The sequence below is a fragment of the Chelonoidis abingdonii genome, chromosome 5 (assembly GCF_003597395.2).
Source record: "Chelonoidis abingdonii isolate Lonesome George chromosome 5, CheloAbing_2.0, whole genome shotgun sequence".
Taxonomy (NCBI): domain Eukaryota; kingdom Metazoa; phylum Chordata; order Testudines; family Testudinidae; genus Chelonoidis; species Chelonoidis abingdonii.
The window spans coordinates 140,702,643-140,725,797 of NC_133773.1; the positions used below are offsets into that span (position 1 = coordinate 140,702,643).

The 23,155-nt window shown below is 43.7% G+C and overlaps 1 protein-coding gene and 1 long non-coding RNA gene across 5 annotated transcripts in view; one reads left to right on the forward strand and one right to left on the reverse strand.

Moving 5' to 3' along the window:
• The window catches only part of LOC142046909 (uncharacterized), a 30,058-nt gene extending 16,756 nt beyond the window's left edge, over positions 1 to 13,302 (reverse strand). Inside the window, exon 1 of the long non-coding RNA XR_012656008.1 lies at positions 13,133 to 13,302. This is a non-coding gene — a long non-coding RNA (uncharacterized LOC142046909). The remainder of the gene's footprint in view (positions 1 to 13,132) is intronic.
• ATRN (attractin) overlaps positions 1 to 23,155 on the forward strand; it is a 427,246-nt gene that overhangs the window by 53,353 nt on the left and 350,738 nt on the right. For all 4 annotated transcript variants that reach the window (XM_032765826.2, XM_032765825.2, XM_032765827.2 and 1 more), the window contains exons 2-3: positions 6,163 to 6,246; positions 17,292 to 17,405. In XM_032765826.2, coding sequence (XP_032621717.1) covers positions 6,163 to 6,246; positions 17,292 to 17,405 — 198 coding nt within the window. The remainder of the gene's footprint in view (positions 1 to 6,162; positions 6,247 to 17,291; positions 17,406 to 23,155) is intronic.

The window sequence follows — 23,155 nt, forward strand, 5'->3', positions numbered from 1 at the left end:
ACTTTTCAGAAATGCGGAACAATGGAAAAAACAAACAGACAAAAATAATCAATGCCTCTTGACTGAAATTCACGGAATCTGCAGGAGCTTAGCACACTTCTGAAAATTGGGCCACAGCTCTAGTTGCCTAAAAATGGACTCAGTGCTGAACTTCAGAGTGAAAAGTTTTGGGCCCAGATATTTTCAGTTGGAAAGTATAAAATGTAGAGCTGTGCGGAAAATGAAAATTCAATCAAGACATCACCATTTGTTTTCGTTCCAATTAGGAACAAACACCCAAAATTTGAAATTTCTCCGTGAAAGAAAATTTAAAAAATTTAATTTTGGGTCAATTAAAATAGTTAGCTTCAATAAAAATGAAACATTTCACTTCCATTTGACTTTTATTTATCATAGATGGCATACAATTTTTTAAAAAAATGTAAAACAAGTCATTTAGAAAGGAAAAGTGAAAACATTTTTTTCTTAAATGTTTAAATGGGGCATTTTGACATAGCTGGAACTTCTTTCCATTTTTGATGAAATCAACATGATTTCATAAAGTATTTTTCATTTTGATGGAGCTGCATGTCTGGAAATGGTTCTGTCTAACTTCATCCTGACCAGCTCTAATAAAATATGCTTCTCTGAAAACTTGCTACATTGCTTTAAAATACAAGGATGTTCTCCAGTGGAGTGTTGTTTAGCTGCTCAATTGCCAGAACATGTTGCTGGAACATGTTGACTGCTACTTCACAGTGTTTTTACTGCCAAAATTCTCTTGTAAAAATTTCCACTGGCTTTTGGAACTCTTCTTTTTATACTGCATCTGTGAGGAACCGCTAGGACTACTTGGTCTCATTTTATCTGTATTAGTCAAACTGGGCCAGATAGTTTTGGTCTTGATCTTACACTCTCCCCTAAATTCCAGTGGATTCTCAGACTCTCTCAGGATGGGTTGCACATGTGCACTGCTGCTCCTCCCTTGGGAAAGGATGTTGCTCAGCACCAGTCAATAGTTAAACTGTGGAAAAAGGCAAGGAATCTGTAACTTGTAGTGGTTTTAAATCTCACAAGCCATTGGGTTCCAGAAGCATGGTGAGCTTGTAAATAGTGACCCACATGTGAGGGAGGGTAAATGATGTCATGCTTAGTACTGAGTTCTCTTCTGAAGGGAGGGTGAGAGGAATTTGGAGAAATTTTTCACATTTATCTCCTAGGAAGGACTCTTGCTTCCATGGTACCTGAAATAGTGGGGACTTATTAGTGTGTAATTAAAAAATAGAGTTTTCAGTTGATATAACAACTGGAACAGAGGTAGGATATGAGATGCAAAGCCAATACCCTCCAGAAATGCATCTTCTTGGAGTAATGGCATTTTCTGCAGCCTGAGGATAGGTTTTTATTAGGGCTGTCAGTTAATCACAGTTAACTCACATGATTAACTCAGTTTTTTAAAATGGAGATTAATTTTAATCTCAATTAATTGTGGTTTTAATCGCACTATTAAATCAGATTTAATAAATTTCAATTGGTGTACTATTTATGGATGATTTTCTACGTTTTCAAATATATTGATTTCAATTACAGCATAGAATAAAAAGTGTACAGTGCTCACTTTATATTATTTTTATTACAAATAGTTGCACTAAAATGATAAAAGAGAGTTTTTCATTTCACCTTATACCTGTACTATAGAGCAATTTGTATCGTGAAAGTGCTACTTACAAATGTAGGTTTTCTTTTTTCCAGTTACATAGCTGCACTCAAAACAAAGCAATGTCAAACTTTAGAGCAGGAGTCGGCAACCTGTGGCACGGGTGCCAAAGACGGCACGTGAGCCAATTTTTAATGGCATGCTGGAGCCTGCCAGGACTCCAGCAAGCCATTAAAAATCCTGCCCAGCCCAGCCTGCTCTCCTCTGCCCTCTGCTCCCCCTGCGGGGGCAGGGAGCAGAAGCATAGCCGTGCACATGGAGTGGGCAAATGGCCCCACTTTTCGGGCACGGCAAACCGCGGGGTCCGTGCTCCCGGGCCGGAGCGTCGGGCCGAACGCAGCAAGCTGCTGGTCCCTTCCCCCATCTTCTCCCCTCCCCTGGAGCCTTGCCTCCATGCGCAGCGCTCTGGGGTTGGGGCTATGCACTCCCGCGGGACAGTGTTTGGGTCTGCAGGGAGGCAGAAACGCTCCCCCCTCCCCTGGAGCCATGCCGCCCTGCGCACTCCCGCGGGGCAGCATTTGGCTTCGTGGGGAGGCAGACACGCTCCCTGCTCAACTGGAGCCCTTCCACCACCGGGCGCAGTGCTCTGAGGGCCGGGGCTGTGCTCTCCCGTGGGGCAGCATGTCTGGCTCTGTGTGGAGCCTCAAGGTAAAGGGCCCAGGGCTGGGGGTGTTGGATAAGGGCTGAGGGCAGTCAGGGGACAGGGAGCAGGGTGGGTTGGATGGGTCACTGGAGGGGGGCAGTCAGGGAGCAGGGGGGGTTGGATGGGGCATGGGAGTCCTGGGGTTTGTGAGGGGGCAGAGGGTGGAAAGGAGTCAGGGGACCGGGAACAAGGAGGGTCGTGGGAGGGGCAGTTAGGCTAGCGGGTCTCTGGAGGGGGTGGTCTGGGGACAAGAAGCTGGGGGGGTTGTATAAGTCGGGAGTTCTAGGGGTCCTGTCAGAAGGCAGGTGTGGAGAGGGGTTGGGGCAAGCAGGGAGTGGGGGGGGATTGGATGAGTCGGGAGTTCTGGAGGTCCTGTCAGGGGGCAGGGAGTGGTTGGATGGGGCATGGGAGTCCTGGGGGTCTGTTTGGGGATGGGGGTGTGAATAAGGGTCGAGGCAGTCAGGGGACAGGTAGGGGATAGGGTCCAGTCCGGGGACAGGGAACAGGGAGGCTTAGATAGGGGGTGGGATCCTGGGGGGCAGTTGGAGGCAGGGGTCCCAGGAGGGGGTAGTCAGGGGACAAGGAGCAGCAGGATTGGGAGTTCTTAGGGAGGCAGTCACCCAGCCCTCTCCCCTGACCTCCCCCAACACACGCACACACCACACCCTCTGTCCTGAGCCCTATACCTCCCTCATACACACCCAGCTCTGTGCTTGACTCCTTCATTCCCCCCACCCCAACCCTAGCCCTGACTCTGGCACCGCCCTAGTCTGCCCTGACACCCCCAGCCCAGACTCCAGCCCGCCCCCAGCCCTCTGGGGTCCTGGCTGCCAGTCCCGCATAGTCCGCTGCTGGTCTGGGGTTCTGACTGACAGACCCTTGCCAGCTGCTGTTCCGACCGCAGGCCTTGCTCAGCCCGCTGCCGGCCTAGGTGAACAGAACCCCAGACCAGCAGCAGGCTGAGCGGGCCGGTGGCGTAAGATCAACATTTTAATTTCATTTTAAATGATGCTTCTTAAACATTTTGAAAACCTTGTTTATTTTACAATACAACACTAATTTAGTTATATAATATATAGACTTATAGAGACCTTCTAAAAAACATTAAAATGTATTACCGGCACGCAAAACCTTAAATTAGATTGAATTAATGAAGACTCAGCACACCGCTTCTGAAAGATTTTAGACCCCTGCTTTAGAGTCTACAAGTCCGCTCAGTCTTATTACTTGTTCAGCCAATTGCTAAGACAAACAAGTTTGTTTACATTTGTGGGAGATAATGCTGCCTGCTTCTTATTTACAATGTCACCTACCAGTGAGAACAGGTGTTTGCATGGCACTTTTGTAGCCAGCATTGCAAGGTATTTACATGCCAGATATGCTAACCATTCATATACCCCTTCATGCTTCGACCACCGTTCTGGAGGACATGCTTCTATGCTGATGATAAAAAAACAAATAAATGCATTAATTAAATTTTTGACTGAGCTCCTCGGCGTGGGAGAATTGTATGTCTCCTGCTTTGTTTTACCCCATTATGCCATACGCTTCATAGCAGTGTCAGATGATGACCCAGCACATGTTGTTCATTTTAAGAACACTTTCACTGCAGATTTGACAAAACGCAAAGAAGATACCAATGTGAGATTTCTAAAGATAGCTACAGCGTTTGACCCAAGGTTTAAAAATCTCAAATGCCTTCTAAAATTTGAGAGGGACAAAGTGTGGAGCATGCTTTGAGAAGTCTTAAAAGAGCAACACTCTGATGTGGAAATGTACAGAATCCGAACCACCAAAAAAAGAAAATCAACTTGCTGGTGGCATCTGACTCAGATGATGAGCATGAACATATGTCGGTCCACACTGCTTTGGAGAGTTATTGAGCAGAACCCGCCATCAGCGTGGAAAGGTCCTCAAAGCATGAGGGGACATAGGAATCTTTACTGCATCTGGCACATACGTATCTTGCGACACTGGCTACAACAGTGCCATGCGAACACCTGTTCTCTCACTTTCAGGTGGCATTGTAAACAAGAAGTATGAGCATTATCTCCTGAAAATGTAACCAACCTTATTTGTCTGAGCAATTGGCTGACCAAGAAGTAGGACTGAGTGGACTTGTAGGCTCTAAAATTTTACATTGTGTTTTTTAGTGCAGTTATTTTTTGTTCATAATTTCTACATTGTAAGTTGATCTTTCATGATAAAGAGATTGCATTACAATACTTCTATTAGGTGAATTGAAAAATACTGTTTCTTTTGATTTTTACATTGCAAATATTTATAATAAAATATAAAGTGAGCACTGTACACTTCATATTCTGCGATGTAACTGAAATCAATATATTTGAAAATGTAGAAAACATGCAAAAATATTTAAATAAATGATATTCTATTAACAGCGTGATTCATCACAGTTAATGTTTTTAATCACACAGTTAATGTTTTTAATTGAGTGACAACCCTAATTTTTATAATGTTATGATAGAAATTGCTAATTATCCTTGACTTTTGAGGTTATATTCAGTACTTGCTGTTACAAATAATTTTGTCTCTACCTTTTAGTAAGAGAGGAATTTATATAATTTAAAATTTGCATTTGTGTTGCTTGAAATGAAGTATTAGTATGCTCATTTTAGGTGACACACAGGCCTGAGTCTTAACTGGCCAATTGAAATGCTCAAGTGGAAATAATTACTCCCAGGGAGAAAAGGAAAATTCAGGGAAATACGGTTTAATTGAGGACACTTAATCACTCTCTCCACACCAGTACAGCTGGTGCATCCTCTATTACTCTCGAATTCTTCCATAGGTAGGGTTTTGTTTTTGTTTTTACACGAACACCTCAAATGCTAGATTTAATGAATCTGTTAAGGAATGGCTAAAATCATCCATTCAATCTGCGTCCAGCAGTGATGCGTTTCAACAAAGACAATGGAAAATAATTTTGAGTAGTCTATGGGGAAACAGATTGATGGAAGAGGCAGCATTTTAAGAAATAAACATAACAGGGACCATTGCCCGCAATGTGGGTTATCAAAGCAGAAATGAGTTATAACTGGTCCAGGCACTGACAAAAAGGGTTGTTATATTAGAAAATGGAGTGGAGAGTAAGGGGAGTTCAGCACATAGGTCTTGGAGAAGAGTCTGTAAGATAAGTCCAATCTAGACTGGACCATGAGTTACCCTTTAGACTCTAGGAATACTTGTGGCACCTCAGAGACTCACACATTTATCTGAACTTATCTCAGACAAATTTGTTAGTCTCTAAGGTGCCACAAGTACTCCTCATTCCTTTAGACTCTCCTTTTGAAAGTAATATTTCCTTTGTATTTTGAAAGTTTTACTTTTGTAGAAACTTTGCACTTTGTTTAAACAAACCTTTCATTTTCTATTTGTTTTCACTACAGTACTTATAAACAAGTACCTTGTTTCATCACTTCTGGCTGCTGTATTAAGGGAAGCTCTATTGACATCCTCCCTACATTTCTTTTCCTGTACCTGTCTTCCGTTATGAAAGAAATACCATTTGTCTGAGTTGCTGGTCTGAGAAGGAAGCCAGATGAGAACATCACTTTGAACTTCCTGGCACAACTTGTGGGTACTCTGGCTAGTTATGAGAAGGGGTACAGACCAGGAGTACAGTAGCAGAATCCCAATTGTCTGATCCATTTGTGTGTGTGGTTTTTTTATAACAGCCATTCAATAAATGAAAACCTAAAGTTGGGTGCTTTAATCAGGGTATTTTTTGAACCTAAGATGTTTGGAAAAACTCAAGTATTTAATCACATTAGAAACCTACATTTCTAATTTTTATTTACAGGCTAACTGGATCTTCTGGATATGTAACAGATGGGCCTGGACATTATAAATACAAAACAAAATGCACATGGCTTATTGAAGGAAAGTAAGTAGCAAACATCTTAATTTTTAGAGAGCACTATTTACAGTAATTTTAAGTGCAATTCAATTAATGAATGCATTTAGACCTTGGTTTCACTCACTTTTATGACTTATTATGGGAAAGAACACTCTCACAATAATCAGCATTGCCCTTTCTAAATGATGAAATTCAAGGACTTGACTGCTTTATAAAATTGGATAGTTGAAAAGATCAAAACACACAGAATTTTGTTTTTGTGTTAAAATGACCTAAGTATTATGGCTGCAAACTCTCCAGATTTCCAAATTTCAGATGGTTGGCTAGACTGTATTTGTAACTTTTTTTTTCTTTCAAAATACCAAAAGCAGAGAGTTCTAACTTTAAAAAACCCTGTGCATGAAAAAAATCAATTTTCAAATAAATGCTGAGTTTTGGTTGCGTTCCAAATGTATATTTACTCCTTAGTTCCCAGTGACATCAGAGGAATGGTTGCCCTTCTTGCAAAGGTGTCTTAAAGTCTGAAAAGGCAGTTGGGACCCTCCCACATCAGGGATCAGCAACCTTTGACGCGCAGCTCATCAGGAAAAGCTGCTGGCTGGCCAAGATGGTTTGTTTACCTGCAACATCCGCAGGTTTGGCTGATTGCAGTGCTCACTGGCCGCTGTTCACCATTTCATGCCAATGGGGGGCTGCGGAAAGTGCTGTGGGCCGAGGCATGTGCTGACCACCACATCCTGCAGCCCTATTGGTTTGGAATGGTGAACGGTGGCTAGTGGGAACTGCATTTGGCCAAGCCTGCGGACTCTGCAGGTAAACTAACCATCCTGGCCCGCCAGCAGGTTTTCCCGATGGACCACATGCCAAAGGTTGCTTGTTGCTGTTGTAACCCCCACACCTCCTGGGTGTAGTGATCTGTTCTCCTCTAGTGGCACTGAGACCACTTAGGGTATTGCTACACTTGCAGCTGTACAGCGTTGGGAGTTACAGCTGTCTTCGTACAGCTGTGTAGGGAAAGCGCTGCAGTGTGGCCACGCTGACAGCTACCAGCGCTGCAGTGTGGCCACATTTGCAGTATTTGCAGCGCCGTTGGGAGTGGCTGAACAGGCATTCTGGGATACCTCCGAATACATCTGGAGGCCAATTACAGCGCTTTTGGTGGCCACGCTGGCGGAGTAGCGCTGCATCACCAGTGCTGCAATCGTTATACCCCAGGCAGAGCAGGAGTACAGCCAGCGCTGCAGCCAGTATGTGCCTTGCAAATGTGGATGGTGAGTAAGTTGCAGCGCTGTAAACCCACCACCAGCGCTGCAACTCTCCAGTGTAGCCAAGCCCTTAGAGAGTAATGAGTCTGCTACAGCCTTAGGGTATGGCTACACTTACATTTTTGCAGCGCTGGTAGTTACAGCTGTGGTCGTACAGCTGTGTAGGGTCAGTGCTGCAGTGTGTCCACACTGACAGCGACCAGCGCTGCAGTGTGTCCACATTTGCAGCATTTGCAGCGCTGTTGTGAGTGTGCATTGTGGGGGGCTATCCACTAGAGCACCCGTCTCATTTTGGCGCTGTGGGATATGTGGAAAAGGGGACGGAAGGGGTGCGGGTTCATGTGCTTCCTGTTCCACGACCCGTGCTGCTCGCTTCCCTTTTCAGCCGTTTGGGTGCCATGGTGAGTCTGCCCGTGATTTCAGTAAGAAATGGAGCCCAAGCTGCTGAGGACTTTGCACTGATGAATGCTGCCAGCACATCACGTCTGGCAGTTGAGCTATTCCTTATGCTCCAAAAGTGACAGTCGAGGAGAGCTGCATATGAATGCAATAGATCGGCTGACAGCGCCGGACACCTAAATTTGCTTGGGGCAGTAACGGACGTACTCAGCACCGTGGAATGCCGCCTTTGGCTCCGGAGAAACAACCACTGGAGTGGTGGGATCACAAACAAAAATCCCTGCATCTGGGATGACGATCAGTGGCTGCTAGAACTTAGGATGAGAAAAGCGCACTTCAATGGGACTGTGTGCTGAGCCTCCGCCCCACCCTGCAGCGCAAGGACACGAGACTGAGAACTGCCCTGTCATGGAGAAGCAGGGTGGCTATTGCAGTCTGGAAGCTGGCAAGCTCCAGAACATAGCTACCGATCAGGTCGCAAACCAGTTTTGGAGCTGGGAAAAGTGACCAGACGTTGGATAGTGGTGATGGCAAGTTTGCAGGGCCATTAAATGGCACCTGCTAAGCAGAACCGTGTGAGTCTGGGGAAGTCAGCCGACATTAGTGGATGGCTTGCACAACATGGTTTCCTAACTGTGGAGGGCAATAGATGGGATCGCATATTCCTATTCTGCACCACCCCACCTGGCAATCCGAGTACGTTATCGGAAGGGGTATCTCTATGGTTCTCCAGGCGCTTGTGGATCACAGTGGGCGTTTCACTGACGTTTACACAGGATGGCCTGGAAAGGTGCATTATGCACGCATCTTTCGGAACAGTGGCATCGTCAGGAAGCTGCAGGCATTGGACTTTTTCCCAGACAGGAAGATCAGCAGTGGGGGACGTTCGAATGCCCATTGTGATCCTTGGAGACCCGCTTACCTGTTATGCTTGGCTCATGAAACCGTACACAGGGAAGCTTGACAGGAGCAAGGAGCTGTTCACACTGTACTTAGCTAGAGCCGTGCAGAATGACGGTAGGAGTGTTGCTTTTGGCCGGTTAAAGGGGACGATTGGAGAAGTCTCTAGCGGCGCCGCGAGACGGGGCGGAAAGCAGCATCCCAGTTGATTATAACGCGTGCTGGTATCCTACCATTCATATTTGTGAAGGGAAGGTGTGAAACCCTCAGTGCCGAATGGACCGCCGAGGTTAAACGCCTGGAGGCTTGAATTTGCACAGGCCAGATTGAGCAGGGCTAACTAGAGAGGCGCCAGCACATTGTTGCCTTTCAGGATTAGGGGTTGCCTTAAAAGGAGCAGTTTGAGGCGACAGTCAACAGTTAATGTTGGGTGCTTCCACAGCAGTTAAGTGCAAGGGATTGCATGATTTGCAGTGCCTATTTTTTCAGTTGTTGGTACAGTATGTTACACTCTCTGTCATAATAAAAACTGTTTTTAAAAAAGACAAGAAATCCTTATTCAAATACAGTACATACACACACGCAGGCGGGATAGTGGTGATGCGGAGCAGTAAAGTCAGAGGTTTGAATAATGTGTCCTTCCTTGTAGTGACTCTGCACTGCTGCTGCTCACTTCAGGCTGAATAAATATGCTGCATGGTTGACTGCGGGTTGAGGTGCATAGGGCGTAAAGGGGTCTGTCAGTTTCAGGGCTGCTAGGTGAAACGTATGTGGCTGCTGGAGCAGCTGGTTGTGGCAAGAACCAAGGATGCTGGAGAAGTGGTGTTTTGAGGAAACAGGGGGCACAATAGGTTGAGCCTTTGGGATGGAGGTGAGGAAGGCACTGTACGTGCTCTGCCCTGTGTGGCTAGCAATGAGGTCTGTGTAGCGTTCCAGGATGCCTTCAGCAGCCGATCCTGTGCTTCTCTTGGTAGCCAATTCTTTCTCTTGGACGCTTTTCCTTTCTTTAGGCCGCCTGTTCCTTTTCCAGCTTTCTTTTCCTCCAGTCTTTGCAAACGTTTTTATTATACTGTGGAATACAGATTCAATAACTGCTTTCACCCAGCTCCTCTTATTCTTCCTTGGTTTTTTTTCTTAAGTTGTCGTAGTTTTTCAGAAGTCTGCGCATTGATGGAAGCTAGTAATCCCAAGGTCACTTTAAAAAAAAAAAAAACACAGGCAGAGAGAAACTTTTACTAACAGAGCCTGTATTGTTATTTGGGACGTTTTGTAGCATCATTTTACACATTGCGAGCACATAGCACAGAGAGCCGCCAGCTGCAGAGAGAGATGGTGAGTTTTCCCACACGCGGCTCACCTGGGACAGGGGGGGCTGCCACCGCGGCTCACCTGGCGAAGGGTGGGGTGGCTTGACCTCTGGCATCCCATGGGTTTCTGTGAACTTTGTGAAAGCAAAGAGCAGCTACAGGAGCAACTACGCACTGGAACCCTACATCCCTCACATCTGCCACATGCTAGTACTCTCAGAGCCATCTTGCACCACTGGCGGCTCACCTGGGACGGGGGGGTGCCTTGCTCGACTCCTGGAATCCATGAGGGTTTCTGGTGACTTGTGGAAAGCAAAGAGCAGCTACAGGGAAATGCACTGCTAACAGTATCCCTGCATTTTCCAACAGAATTTATAACCCTCCCCAGACTATCTCGTCATGCTCGGGTCACCTGGGGCGAGATGGTAGGCTCTTCTACAGCTATGTGGATTCCGCCCTCGGTCGCCTACGCAGACTGTCCTGTGTGCAGCAATGGGTCCTCCCACCCCTCACGGCACAAATGGAGCGGATGCGTTTAGCCTGACTGAGCAAGAGACCATGGTGGACTCTCCCTATAAACTTGCTGAAGCGGCATTGCAACCCGCTCTGGCTTGAAACTTTTGAAGAGATTACAGAGGGCAGATTACACACGCCGTGATACGACCTACATTCAATGGGACTATTCACACTCTAAGCACTGCTTGCAGGCAGCCATAGACCCCCCTTGCTCCAAAACATTTCTCATCCTTTATAATATAAGCTTCTTACCGGGAACAGGCGTCCTCTGCTGGTTGCCTCACTACCAAGGTCCCACGCGGCCTGCGACCTGGCTAGCTTCTTTCCTGGACTGGAACATAGCTCTTGCCTGCATGACTCCTGGAGTCTCCAAAACACCTCAGTAGCCCTCCCTCTTGGGTTCCTCCTACACCTCCCCCTCCTCTCCAGGCTCTGAACTGTCCATCGTGATCCTCGGATTGGCCGTTGGTTACATCCAAGTATAGCATCCAGCTCCTGTTTTTTGTTCTAAAACCGGCGCAGGCGTGGAGGCAGCAACCTGAGCGTTTTTGGTTTCCTGACGTTGCGTTTGCAGTTAAGGCTTTCAACTTCCGTCAGCTCCTTTACCTTTAAGCCTCTGCAACTGCACGCGTCCGGTCATTAGCCCTGGTATTGCATTGATGTTTGATATCTGTTGGCTGTAGGTATCATATATTCTACGCCTGGCAGCGCAGCACTGTCCTTCACAGCTTCCTCACCCCAAACAGTGATTGAGATCGCTGGCAGCTCGCAGTGCTCCATGCTGGGGCTCGTTTGGCACTGGAGCATGTTCACTGATGCGATTTGTTTGCACTCCACGCCTCGCTGAGAGCAAGACAGGAAGGGAATTTTTTAAAATTCCGGGGCATTTAGAAGTGCGGGTCACCCTGAGCCCAGGGCACATGGATGTGTGCGAAACGATGACACAGAGAGGCCTGAAAAGATGCTGGGATACCCTCCTAATACCTGGAGGCCAATTAACAGCGCTGACAGCGCTGGTGAGTGTCCACACCTGATGAGCAGTGCTGCATCACCAGCGCTGGATTCGCTACACCCGTAGCAGACCAGGAGTACAGCCAGCGCTGCAGGAAGGGACTTGCAGCGCTGGCTGAGCTCTGTAAGTGTGGACACCTGGTAAGTTGCAGCGCTGTAACCCCTTCACCAGCGCTGCAACTTGCAAGTGTAGCCAAGGCCTTAGTTAAGAGCCATGTGGCTTCTAGCTCGTGCAGCAGAGGCTCATGCATTTAGCTCCAGAGATCCCAGGTTCAAGCTTGCCCTCTGATGACCATTACACTGTGACATTGATCATTTTTTATTGCTTTTACTGATTTTTGCAGTAATTTTAAGAGTGACACTTACAGCGTTTAGCTTGTGACTATCATCTGATTAGTGGCTTAACCATCACAAATGTGTGTGTTTTTTGGATTTTTTTTTGTGTGTGGGTAAGTGCCGGTGCCAGAGCTGCAAAATCAGTCTAGTTTTTAAACATTTGTACTGTCAGCTGCCGTGCATTAAAAGACATAGCTTTAACTGAGGTTGAAGCAGAACTGTGGAACTCTGGAAAGAGGCTAAATGGACAGGTTTCTGAATAAAGACTATGTTTTGTGATGGAATTCACCTGTGCTGAAATTCCTGGGAGTTGAGGTCACTCAGCATCTTGCAGGATCAGGGTCCCTAAGATCTTGAAACAGTACAGAATATATTTTTACCTATGTTCTCTGTACACTTTGTTTCCGTTGGTTTTGTAGGGAGATTAGACTCCACCCTGTTTTGAATTTCAAATAATAGAAGATGTCTGTGTTTGTCTCTGTGGTATGTTCCTTAACGTTTTCCAAAGCTCAGCAATTCTTTTATAACAAGCTTTAATCTCCTATCACTACGCTTAAGTTTTCTACTCGTTAACTTATTTTTACCAAAGAAAATGTTGTATTTGCAGTTCCTTGATAAATATCAACATAGCTAATCTTAGTTCATGTGCAGCGTTTCCTTGTATGTATCCTGTTGCTTTCCCAGGAAAACATACATTTTATGAGAAGTGAGCTAGAAACCTTCTTCCTCAGTCATACCACATCTTGGTGCTGAGAGATGCACAAAATGAACTTGTTAGTCGAAGTGCTGAGCTGCACACAAAGCTCTTCCAGCTTCACCTTCTCACTTGATTTTAGTCTTGACATCAGAGGATAGTGTGAATGAGGGGTTCAAGCTGGGCAGAAAGGAGATAGTAGAGAATTATGCTGCCAAAAACCAAGTACATGTCCTTACAGAGATAGTCTGTACTATCTCTGGTTTGCCAAATGTAAATGTCTGCAATTCTGAAGTACAGTTCCACTCTGAAAAGTTTCTATAAAACTATCAACTGTGCAGGTGTCTGTCTTCCCCTCATGCCTGGAGTGAATCCTGTGCTGTTAAGAGAGCTCTACTAGACAAAGGTGTATAACAAGATCCAGTAGCTGGAAGTTGAAGCTACACAAATTCAGATAGGAAATATGACTGCTGAACATTCCCTACCTTTTCATGTTTGGTAAGCTCACCATGCCTATAAAGCAGGGACTGTTGGAACTGGCGAAGCACTTCTGGCAGTTTCTAGCATAGATTCCACCCTTCAAAGGGATTTCAGTACTTGGGTTCTTATCCAGTGCTAGGATCTCTTGAAGCAGCTGTCCAGGAGAAGTTCAAACAGCAAGGACCTCCCAGACCAAAACAAAAGGGAGAAAGCTCCAGCTTTGTGGGGTCTATTGAGTCAATAAAGTCTACTTACTAGCTAGTCTGTAGATATGAGAAACTGATTACCCAGAACTGCTAGCAAAATACAATTACTTACCCTGGGACAAGCTTTCTCAATTTAGTCACACTTTCTCTAGGGTCTAGGAAAGAGTTCAAATCTATAATAAATGAGGAGCAGCTGATATCTCGCACTTGTCCTGTGAGCTGCACTAGATGCCTCTAATACAGCGTTACTCACCATGGTCACATCTGAGATGTGAAGATTATCCTGGTTACAAGCATTCGGGATTCCCATGGAGGTCCAAATAACAACTGAGTAGAGTTGTTGATTAATTACAGTTAATTCACGCGATTAACTCAAATAAATTAATCACAATTAAAAAATTATTTGCAATTAATTGCACTTTTAACTGTATTGTTAAATAATAGAATACCAGTTGAAATTTATTAAATATTTTGGATGTTTTTCTACCTTTTCATATATATTGTATTCTGTGTTGTAATTGAAATCAAAGTGTATATTTTGCTTACAAATATTTGCACTGTAAACATGATAAACAAAAGAAATGGTAATTTTCAATTCACCTTATACAAGTACTGTAGTGCAATCTCTTTGTAGTGAAAGTGCAATTTACAAATGTAGATTTTTTTTTTTGTTACATTACTGCACTCAAAAACAAAACAATGTTAAACTTCAGAGCCTACAAGTCCACTCAGGCCTACTTCTTATTCAGCCAATCGCTAAGACAAACAAGTTTGTTAATATTTACAGGAGATAATGCTGCCCTCTTCTTACTTACAATGTCACCAGAAAGTGGGAACAGGCATTTACATGGCACTTTTGTAGCCTGCATTGCAAGGTATTTACGTGCCAGATATGCTAAACATTCGTATGCCCCTTCATGCTTCAGCCACCATTCTAGAGGACATGGTTCCATGTTGATAACACTCATTTAAAAAAATAAGTCTTAATTAAATTTCTGATTGAACTTCTTGGGGAAGAATTGTATGTCCCCTGCTCGGTTTTATCCACATTCTGCCATATATTTCATGTTATAGCAGTCTCGGATGATAACCCAACACATGTTGTTTATTTTAAGAACACTGTCACTGCAGATTTGACAAAACGCAAGGAAGGTACTAATGAGAGATTTCTAAAGATACCTACAGAGCTCGACCCTAGGTTTAAGAATCTGAAGTGCCTTCCAAAATCTGATCAGGACAGGGTGTGGAGCATGCTTTCAGAAGTCTGCAAAGAGCAACACTTTGATGCGGAAACTACAGAACCCAAACAACCAAAAAGAAAATCAACCTTTTGCTGGTGGCATCTGACTCGGATAATGAAAATGAACATGCGTTGGTCCGCACTGCTTTGGATAGTTATTGACAATGGGTTCTGCTCCGCATGGACACGTTTTCTGGAATGGTGGTTGAAGCATGAAGGTGCATGTGAATCTTGCACTCACCTGGCACGTAAATATCTTGTGACTCGATGACCTCTCGAGGTCCCTTCCAGTCCTAGAGTCTATGAATCTATGCCGGCTACCACAGTGCCAAAAGAACGCTTGTTCTCACTTTCAGGTTACGTAAACAAGAAGTGGACAGCATTATCTCCTGCCAGTGTAAACAAACTTGTTTGTCTGAGTGATTGGCTGACCAAGAAGTAGGACTTGAGTGGACTTGCAGGCTCTAAAATTTTACATTTTTATTTTTAAATGCAGTTTTTTTGGTACATAATTCTACATTTGTAAGTTCAACTTTCATGATAAAGGGATTGCATTACAATACTTGTATTAGGTGAATTGAAAAACACTTTCTTTTGTTTTTTTACAGTGCAAATACTTGTAATTTCAAATAAATATAAAGTGAGTACTTGTACACTTTGTTTTCTGTGTTGTAATTGAAATCAATATATATGAAAATGTAGAAAACATGCAAAAATATTTAAATGGTATTCTAGTATTGCTTAAAAGTGGGTTTGATCGTGTGATTAATTGTGATTAATATTTTTAATCGCTTGGCAGCCCTACAATTGAGGGCTTTCTCTTTGAGGACAATGAATTTCTTAATTCAAAGACAGATGAGGCCTTCCATTCTTTAAATGACTCCCACGCTGATCCACATTCCCTAGTCCTGTATGTCTCGGCTCCAAGAAGGAAGAGATAAGGGACTCATGTTTATTCAGACTCAACTACCATTTCAGTTGATGTAACTTTAAAATACTTCACCACCTTCCTACCCAGAGCCACATTGTGTTTTTTCTCATCTTACAGTAGATCAGGGGTTCTCAAACTTCATGTGCGACGACCCGCTTCTGACAACAAGAAATTACTACACAAACCCAGGAGCAGGTACCGAAGCCTGAGCCTGCCTGAATCCCACTGTCCCGGAGGGTGGGACAAAGCCAAAGCCTGAGCCCCCAGCACCCAGGGCTGAATCCCTTGGCCTTTGGCCCTCGGTGGTGGGGCTCGGGCTTTGGCCCCAAGCCCCTGCAAGTCTAAGCCAGCCTTCACAACCCACTTTGGGGTCCCAACGCACAGTTTGAGAACAGCTGCAGTAGATGTTTGTTTCTCCCCAATTTAGGAACCCCCTTCCTCTTTGTGCCTCAGTAGAGGATTAGCAAGATTGATGGGGTTCCCTCCCTTTGAGCCTTTAACAGCTTGTTCCCTGTACTACCTTCCAGTGAAAACTGCTTTTTGGAGTGGCCGTGGCTCTAAGGATAGGCAAGATTTAGGCCCACATGGCATGTCCCCCTTGTATAGTTTTCATAAGGATAGTGTCACAATTAGACCTCATCTCAAGTTCCTTCCAAAAATTGTTTAAGTTCCATATGATCCAGTCTGTTCATCTCCCAGTTTTCTTCTCCAAGCCTTACTCAGCCTGCAGCCCCACCCCCATGTGCGGAAAGCTGAGTTTCACACACTTGTAGTGAGGGCACTGCCTTTTTATAATGACAGGCCAAAACCATTCAGGAACACACTTACACTGTTTGTGGCCTTTGCAGAAATGGTTAAGGGTCAGTCATTCTTCTCTCAGAATATCTAAGTGGGACTCCAGCTGTATGAGGACTTATGAGTTAGCCGAGTTAGTCACCTGGTCCCATTAGAGCTCAGGCAGCCTCTGCTGCCTGTTTCAAAAACATCCCTACTTCTGAAATCTGTCTGGCAGCTACTCGGAGCTCAGTACACACCTTTGCAAGACACTACTCTTTCGTCCTCTCTAGTCATTGTTTAAGTACACATCTACCTCATTATAACACCACCCCAATATAACGCAAATTTGGGTATAACACGGTAAAGCAGCGCTCCAGAGGGATGGGGCTGCGGGCTCTGGCATATCAAATCAAGTTCAATATAACACGGTTTCACCTATAACTCTGTACGATTTTTTAGCTCTCGAGGACAGAGTTATATCGAGGTAGAGGTGTATCTTATGCTGTTCTGTATATGTTGTTATACCATATTTATCCAATTCCATGCAAACAGATAAATGTTTGTTAGTCACCAATAGTGGAATCTATATATTTTTTTTCAAGTCATTGTCTAATAATTGAATACTTGCCTTTCAGAAATTGAGATGTGTGGATATCATGGATACCAAAGATATCCTGACCCACCTTCCTTTCGTGCTTTTAGAGGCCTCTAACTACAGAATTCTGTATTGACATAGGAACAGTCTGCCTTTAATGCCTTTTTGGGGGCTGGAGTGAGGCAGTGAAGATATCCTGGGCACAGGTGTGGACCCAGTGGACATGGCTTGCCAAATCTCATGCATGGGGTGCACAGAGTGGAATCTAAATGAACAACATATCTTGAGAAATCACAGTTACTGTAAGGTGAATGAGTCACTTTGAGAGTGAAACTTCACATCAAGGCAGTTGTTTGGGGAAACTATCTGTTGTGGGTTTTTTGTATGGTTAATTTAAGGTTTATTTTTTGTTTAGGCCAAATACAATCTTGAGACTTCGATTCAATCACTTTGCTACAGAATGCAGTTGGGACCATTTGTACGTGTATGATGGAGACTCAGTGTATGCTCCATTAGTGGCAGCCTTTAGGTAAGTCCTACCACACAGTAAGAAGCTAATTGTATATTATGCTATTGTTTTACTTGACTCCTAAATGAAGATTTGGCTTCCCAAGGGGGGGGAAGATCTAAGTATTATTAATATATAGCTCTGTGTGTGTGTACTGGTGAGAAGTGTACCGTTACTCAAACCATAGCCAACTAATAGTAAAAACTGTTAGTATTTCGCTGTGGGATGGATCAGGGGATTTATGGTAGTACACTTGAATCCTTATTTTGTGTGTGTAAAAACCAAACCAAAACAAACAAACCGCCCAAAAAACCAAACAGGAGTACTTGTGGCACCTTAGAGACTAAGAAATTTGAGCATAAGCTTTCATGGGTTAAAACCTACTTCATCAGATGCATTCATTGGAAAATACAGTAAGAAGATATATATACACACAGAGAACATGAAACAATGGATGTTACCATACACAGTATAATGAGAATGATCAGTTAAGGTGAACTATTACCAGGAGAAAAGGGGAAAAAAACTTTTTATAGTGGTAATCAAAATGACCCATTTCCAGGAGTTGCCAAGAAGGTGTGAGGAACCATAGGGGGGAAAAATAAACACGGGGAAATAGTTTTACCTTGGGTAATGACCTATCCACTCCCAGTCTTTATTCAAGCCTAATTTAATGATGTCCAATTTGCAAATTAATTCCAATTCAGCAATGTTTCGCTGGAGTCTGTTTTTGAAGTTTTTTTGTTGTAATATTGTGACTTTTAGGTCTGTAATCAAGTGACCAGGGAGATTGAAGTGTTCTCCAACTGGTTTTTGAATGTTATAATTCTTGACATCTGATTTGCATCCATTTATTCTTTTATGTAGAGACTGTCTGGTTTGGCCAATGTACATGGCCGAGGGGCATTGCTGGCACATGTGTGAAATACAGAAATGCTGATTTTTTTAAATATAAAAATGTTTAATTTGATGTTATTCATTATGCAAGCCTTATGTAAACTACAATATCTGCCATTAAAATATCAGACTTACACCTGGTAGTGAATTTACTATGTTATAATAAGTTTGGGTCTTGCTTGTGTGACTGGAACCAAACAGAACTATAGCCATACATGCCTCACAAACAGATGAGCAACACCCTCAATTATATAGTTTAAATAAAACTCAAAACGTAAAGCTAGTTTCTTCCAGTGATTTTGGAAGAGAGATTCTTGTTTACTTCTCATGAAGTCATTTGGATACCACAGTGATGGACTTTTTAAAGACGAATACAGGTAGAGAGATTTGGTAGTAACCTAAGGCATTATGACTACTGGTGCCAAGAGGTTAATGTTTTAAATGCAGAAGAAAGACCTAAATACAGTATAGTTTACTCTTGTAGCGACAGACCACATTATGTTCTTGCCATCTCAGCTGAGGTAAATAGATTCCAGAATATACATATGAATTGGTAAATACCCACATTGGACTTGAGTTCTTTCCTATGGGCCAGTTGTGCTACCGTTTCCAGAATTACCATCATATTTAACTTACACTTCAGTTTTCGTGTAACGTTCCAAAAATACATTGCATTTGCTCTAGACACGACAACCTTTCTGTGCGGTACGTAGAAAAGGGAACAAGAGTGAGGTAGAGACAATGGACAGGGAAAGGAAAGACACAAAAAAGGTTGTAACTTATTAAAAACAAATGAGTGTTTATTTTTTTTTACTTTCATTGAAAATGTAAATATTAACATTCTGTTATACTTTAAGAATGCTTCCTGTAAAGTAGGGGTGGGCAAACTACAGCCGGCAGGAGCGGGGTCTGGGGCTTGTCCTGCTCCGGTGCTCCAACCGGGGAGCAGGATTGGGGTCTGCTCAACACTGCTTTTGGAAGCACCAGCATGGCCTTGTTCTGCACACTGTCCCCGTGCCAAGCGTCGCCCCCGCAGCTCCCATTGTCCGGGAACTGCAGCCAAAGGGAGCTGCAGGGGCAGTGTGCAGAGCCACCTGGCCGTGACTCCACATAGGAGCCAGAGTTGGGACATGGCTGCTGCTTCCCAGAGCCACTTGAGATAAGTGCTGGCTGGAGCCTGCACCCCTGAGCCTCTCCCCACACCCCACCCCATGCCACACCTCTGATTGCCCTCCTGCCCTCCGAACCCTTCGGTCCCAGCACAGAGCACCCTCCTGCACCCCAAACTCCTCATCCCTAGCCCCACCCCAGAGGCCTGCACCCCCAGCTGAAGTCTTCCCCCTCTCCCCCAAACACCCTACTCCCTCTACCCAGCCCGGACCCTGAACTTCTCATCCCCAGCCCCACCCTGGAGTCTGCACTCCAACCCCAGTTTTGTGAGCATTCATGGCCCACCATACAGTTTCTATTCTCAGATGCCCACCCTTGCTGTAAACACTCTATCTGTATTTAGGGCTCAAAAAGAGGAAGCACAATTAGGATATCATATTATTCTCATTCCTATTTTAGATATGGGGAAATGTTTGGCTTTAAAAAGAAAATTAAACGACTTGGCTTTGGTCATCAATTTGGGTAATGTCTGAGCTGGGAAAACAATTTCATTTTCCTAACTTCAGTCATCAGCTCTTATCAAGCTGATTCTTGGTACATTGCTGAACAGGTGGAATAAGCATGATATGTGCCTCCAGTTTTTATGTATTTTCCCCAAATTAGTTGGTTTTTAGAATGAGGTTATAGGTAGTTCATAGCATTAAAATTTGTGATTCATAGTTTAAAATCATGTTGCAAATCACCAGGACGTCTGTGTCTGAAAATTTGAGCATAATGCAGTGGCGCTTTTGAGGTAGAAAAATTATATTCAATTATTGTTTAATTGCTGCTTTAGTTGGCACTTGAATTACACTCTTCATTAGTACAGAGCTGATTTGCTCTCTAAACTGATTTTGAAGAAATAGCAGATGCCTCTAATCCTGATGAAGGGTGAAAAAAGGCATCTGTTCAAAAATTCTCCTCCTGGCACCATAACACAAGAGAATTGTTTAGAATTTTTAAGGAACTATGCCCATAATGTCTCACTTTTCTTTGCTTGGGTTGAATTTTAATATTTATTGTTACCACTTTCTTTAGCTTTTCACCTCTTTCCCTTATTGACTTTGCTGACAGAGAACTTGTAGGAATTAAAGGTTGCAGGGTGTATGCTTTTAAACCTTCAAAATTTGATATTAAATAATGTGAATGCCACCCAAATCTTGCTGGTGCTTACATAACACCTCTAAGATGTAGCCTCCCCCCCTCATTTCCATATTGCTAAAACATGTCCAAGCTCTTACCTCTTCCTCTTGTCTTTCTGACCATTCAAAATACAGCTGCTCAGATAATTTTCCTGACCTGTGATCCTGAGCATGTTATTAATTGAGCCCCTCTGCTGGCTCCCTTTTCTTGATCATCAGATAAAATTTCTTCTTTGTACCTTTTAAGACGCTTCACAACTTAACCTCCCACTTACATGTTCCTAGAACACATCTGTGTCATCCTTCCCCCCCCCCCACCCGCCCCGCCCCGGCCTGTGCTCCACCAGTTTCTCCCACAAACATTTTTTTACATCCTACCTGGACTAATCTGCAAGATCTATGTACCCTATCCTTCTCAAGACATGCTTCTACCATGATGCCTAAAGTAAATTGCCAAATGATAATGGATGAACAGGTGCCAACAGTGGTTAACGATTATGCACAAAACATGTGAGAGTGGTATTATTTGTATTACAATAGCATCCAGAGTCCCAGTCAAAAGAGGGAATACAGACATATAGGAAGAGATGGATTTTATCCTCAAAGAGCTTAGACAAAATGCAAACAGTTGGTGTAAATCAAATGTAGGGAGGATGAGGAAATAGGAATAAGAAAATGCACCTAATACAGATTTCAAGTCACTGCATTTGTTTGACTTAAAACTTGAAAATTTGTGGGCACTGCTAGTCTACGTAACCATATTTTCCGCTGTTTCCTCCATTCTACCTCCGTTTCTTTGTTACAACCACTTGATGTATCTGATCTTTAATAAATTCATACATTTGGGACAGGGAATGTCTCTCACGATGTTTTTATGTAATGCTTACCTCAGTGGGGCCTTGATCTGACTAGAGCTTCAGGACACTACTGTAACACGAGATGTAGGAGTAGTAATAGCCTGTGTTGTACATTTCCTTTAATATTCTACTCCCTATTTGCTAAGTTAAGATTTGTTATGTGGGGTTGTTGCAGGGAGAGCAACGGTTTGGGGTTCGTTTGCCCGGTGTGCGTATCCCCAAATAACCACACCAGAGTGGAGAAGCTAGTATTACTTTATTTGAGCTCAGATAAGGTGCACGGAGATGCAACTCTCAAATCATGCACACATCACTAGCCTTTGCCATGTCTTTTATACCCTACTTGTTTACAGAGATTTCCACAGGTGCTACAATTCATCATTTACAATTCATTAACTACCGGATCCTTTAATTAACTGTATCCTTTACCCAGACTACTGACCCCCCTTTGATCGATTACATCTTGTACCATAAACAAAAGAACACAAGAAAATAATAAATGATCACATGTATTTATGCTAGCTAGCAGGCCTAAGAATGTAAACTTCTGACCCCACGCCATATTGCCTAGTTACTTGGAGCTTCCCCCCCTACCCCCAACAGGGTGATAAGCATTAATTAGAAACCTGTATCTTTGAATATGCTGGTATAGAATTACTGTGGTGCATTTTCAATTGCTCGTAGCTATTAGCTAACAAATCCGCTTGCACATGCAAGTGCAGCTGCTCACTGGTATATTGAAATATCACATCGGAACCAACCTAGAATTGTGCTATCAGAACCTTGTCTCTGACTTCTTGAGCATACTGAGCCTTTTCTTCCTGCTCTTTCTACCCAAAGGTGCCATGGCCTAGAAGAATAAGCTTGGGGTTTGTTATATGTGCCTTATAGTACTCTATAATGAAGACAAATATCATTGCTTACATTTTGCAAATGGAATAAGTGAAGCACCAAGAAGTTTATATGGCTAGTGACACTTAACAAATCAGTGCCAGAAATAGGTCTGTTCATTGCTGTTCAGATACTGTAGTGATGGGCAGTGGAATAAAATGCACAGAGAACGTCTATGCCTCATTCAGTCTAAATCTGATATTTTGGATGGAACTGAACTACAGTAAAGTTAAGTATGAGAGGGGTAGCCGTGTTAGTCGGGATCTTTAAAAAGCGACTGAGTCCTGTGGCACCTTATAGACTAATAGAAGTATTGGAGCATAAGCTTTCGTGGTTGAAGTGGGTATTTGCCCACAAAAGCTCATGCTCCGATACTTCTGTTAGTCTATAAGATGCCACAGGACTCTGTCGCTTTTTACAGTAAAGTTGAGCATTAAAAAAAGCTGCATTTCTTATTACCGAACATTAGTGCCTACATCCATTGAATTCTGTTTTATCGGGGAAGGGATGTTACATATTTTTTGGAGAAGAGATGTCTGAACAGAAGCTTGTTAAGATGAGTTCCTGTCTGCATCCTGTAGAACTTGCCATACCGGTATTGCCCTGGCCTCTTCTTTTGTCATTCAGTGTTGAACGCATTCTACAACAATATGCATCTCCTCAGCTTTTGGGGGCGAAGCCAGACTTTTTGGCACCTGCTCCCCTACTTGGTGTAAACTATGCTTGTGCCAATCAGAAACGAACACACACAGGTTTTGGGCCCCGTCCCCTATGACACTTCTGTGATGTCATAGTGGGTATTTTAGGGGTTGCCCTGCCATGTGCAGGCAGAGAG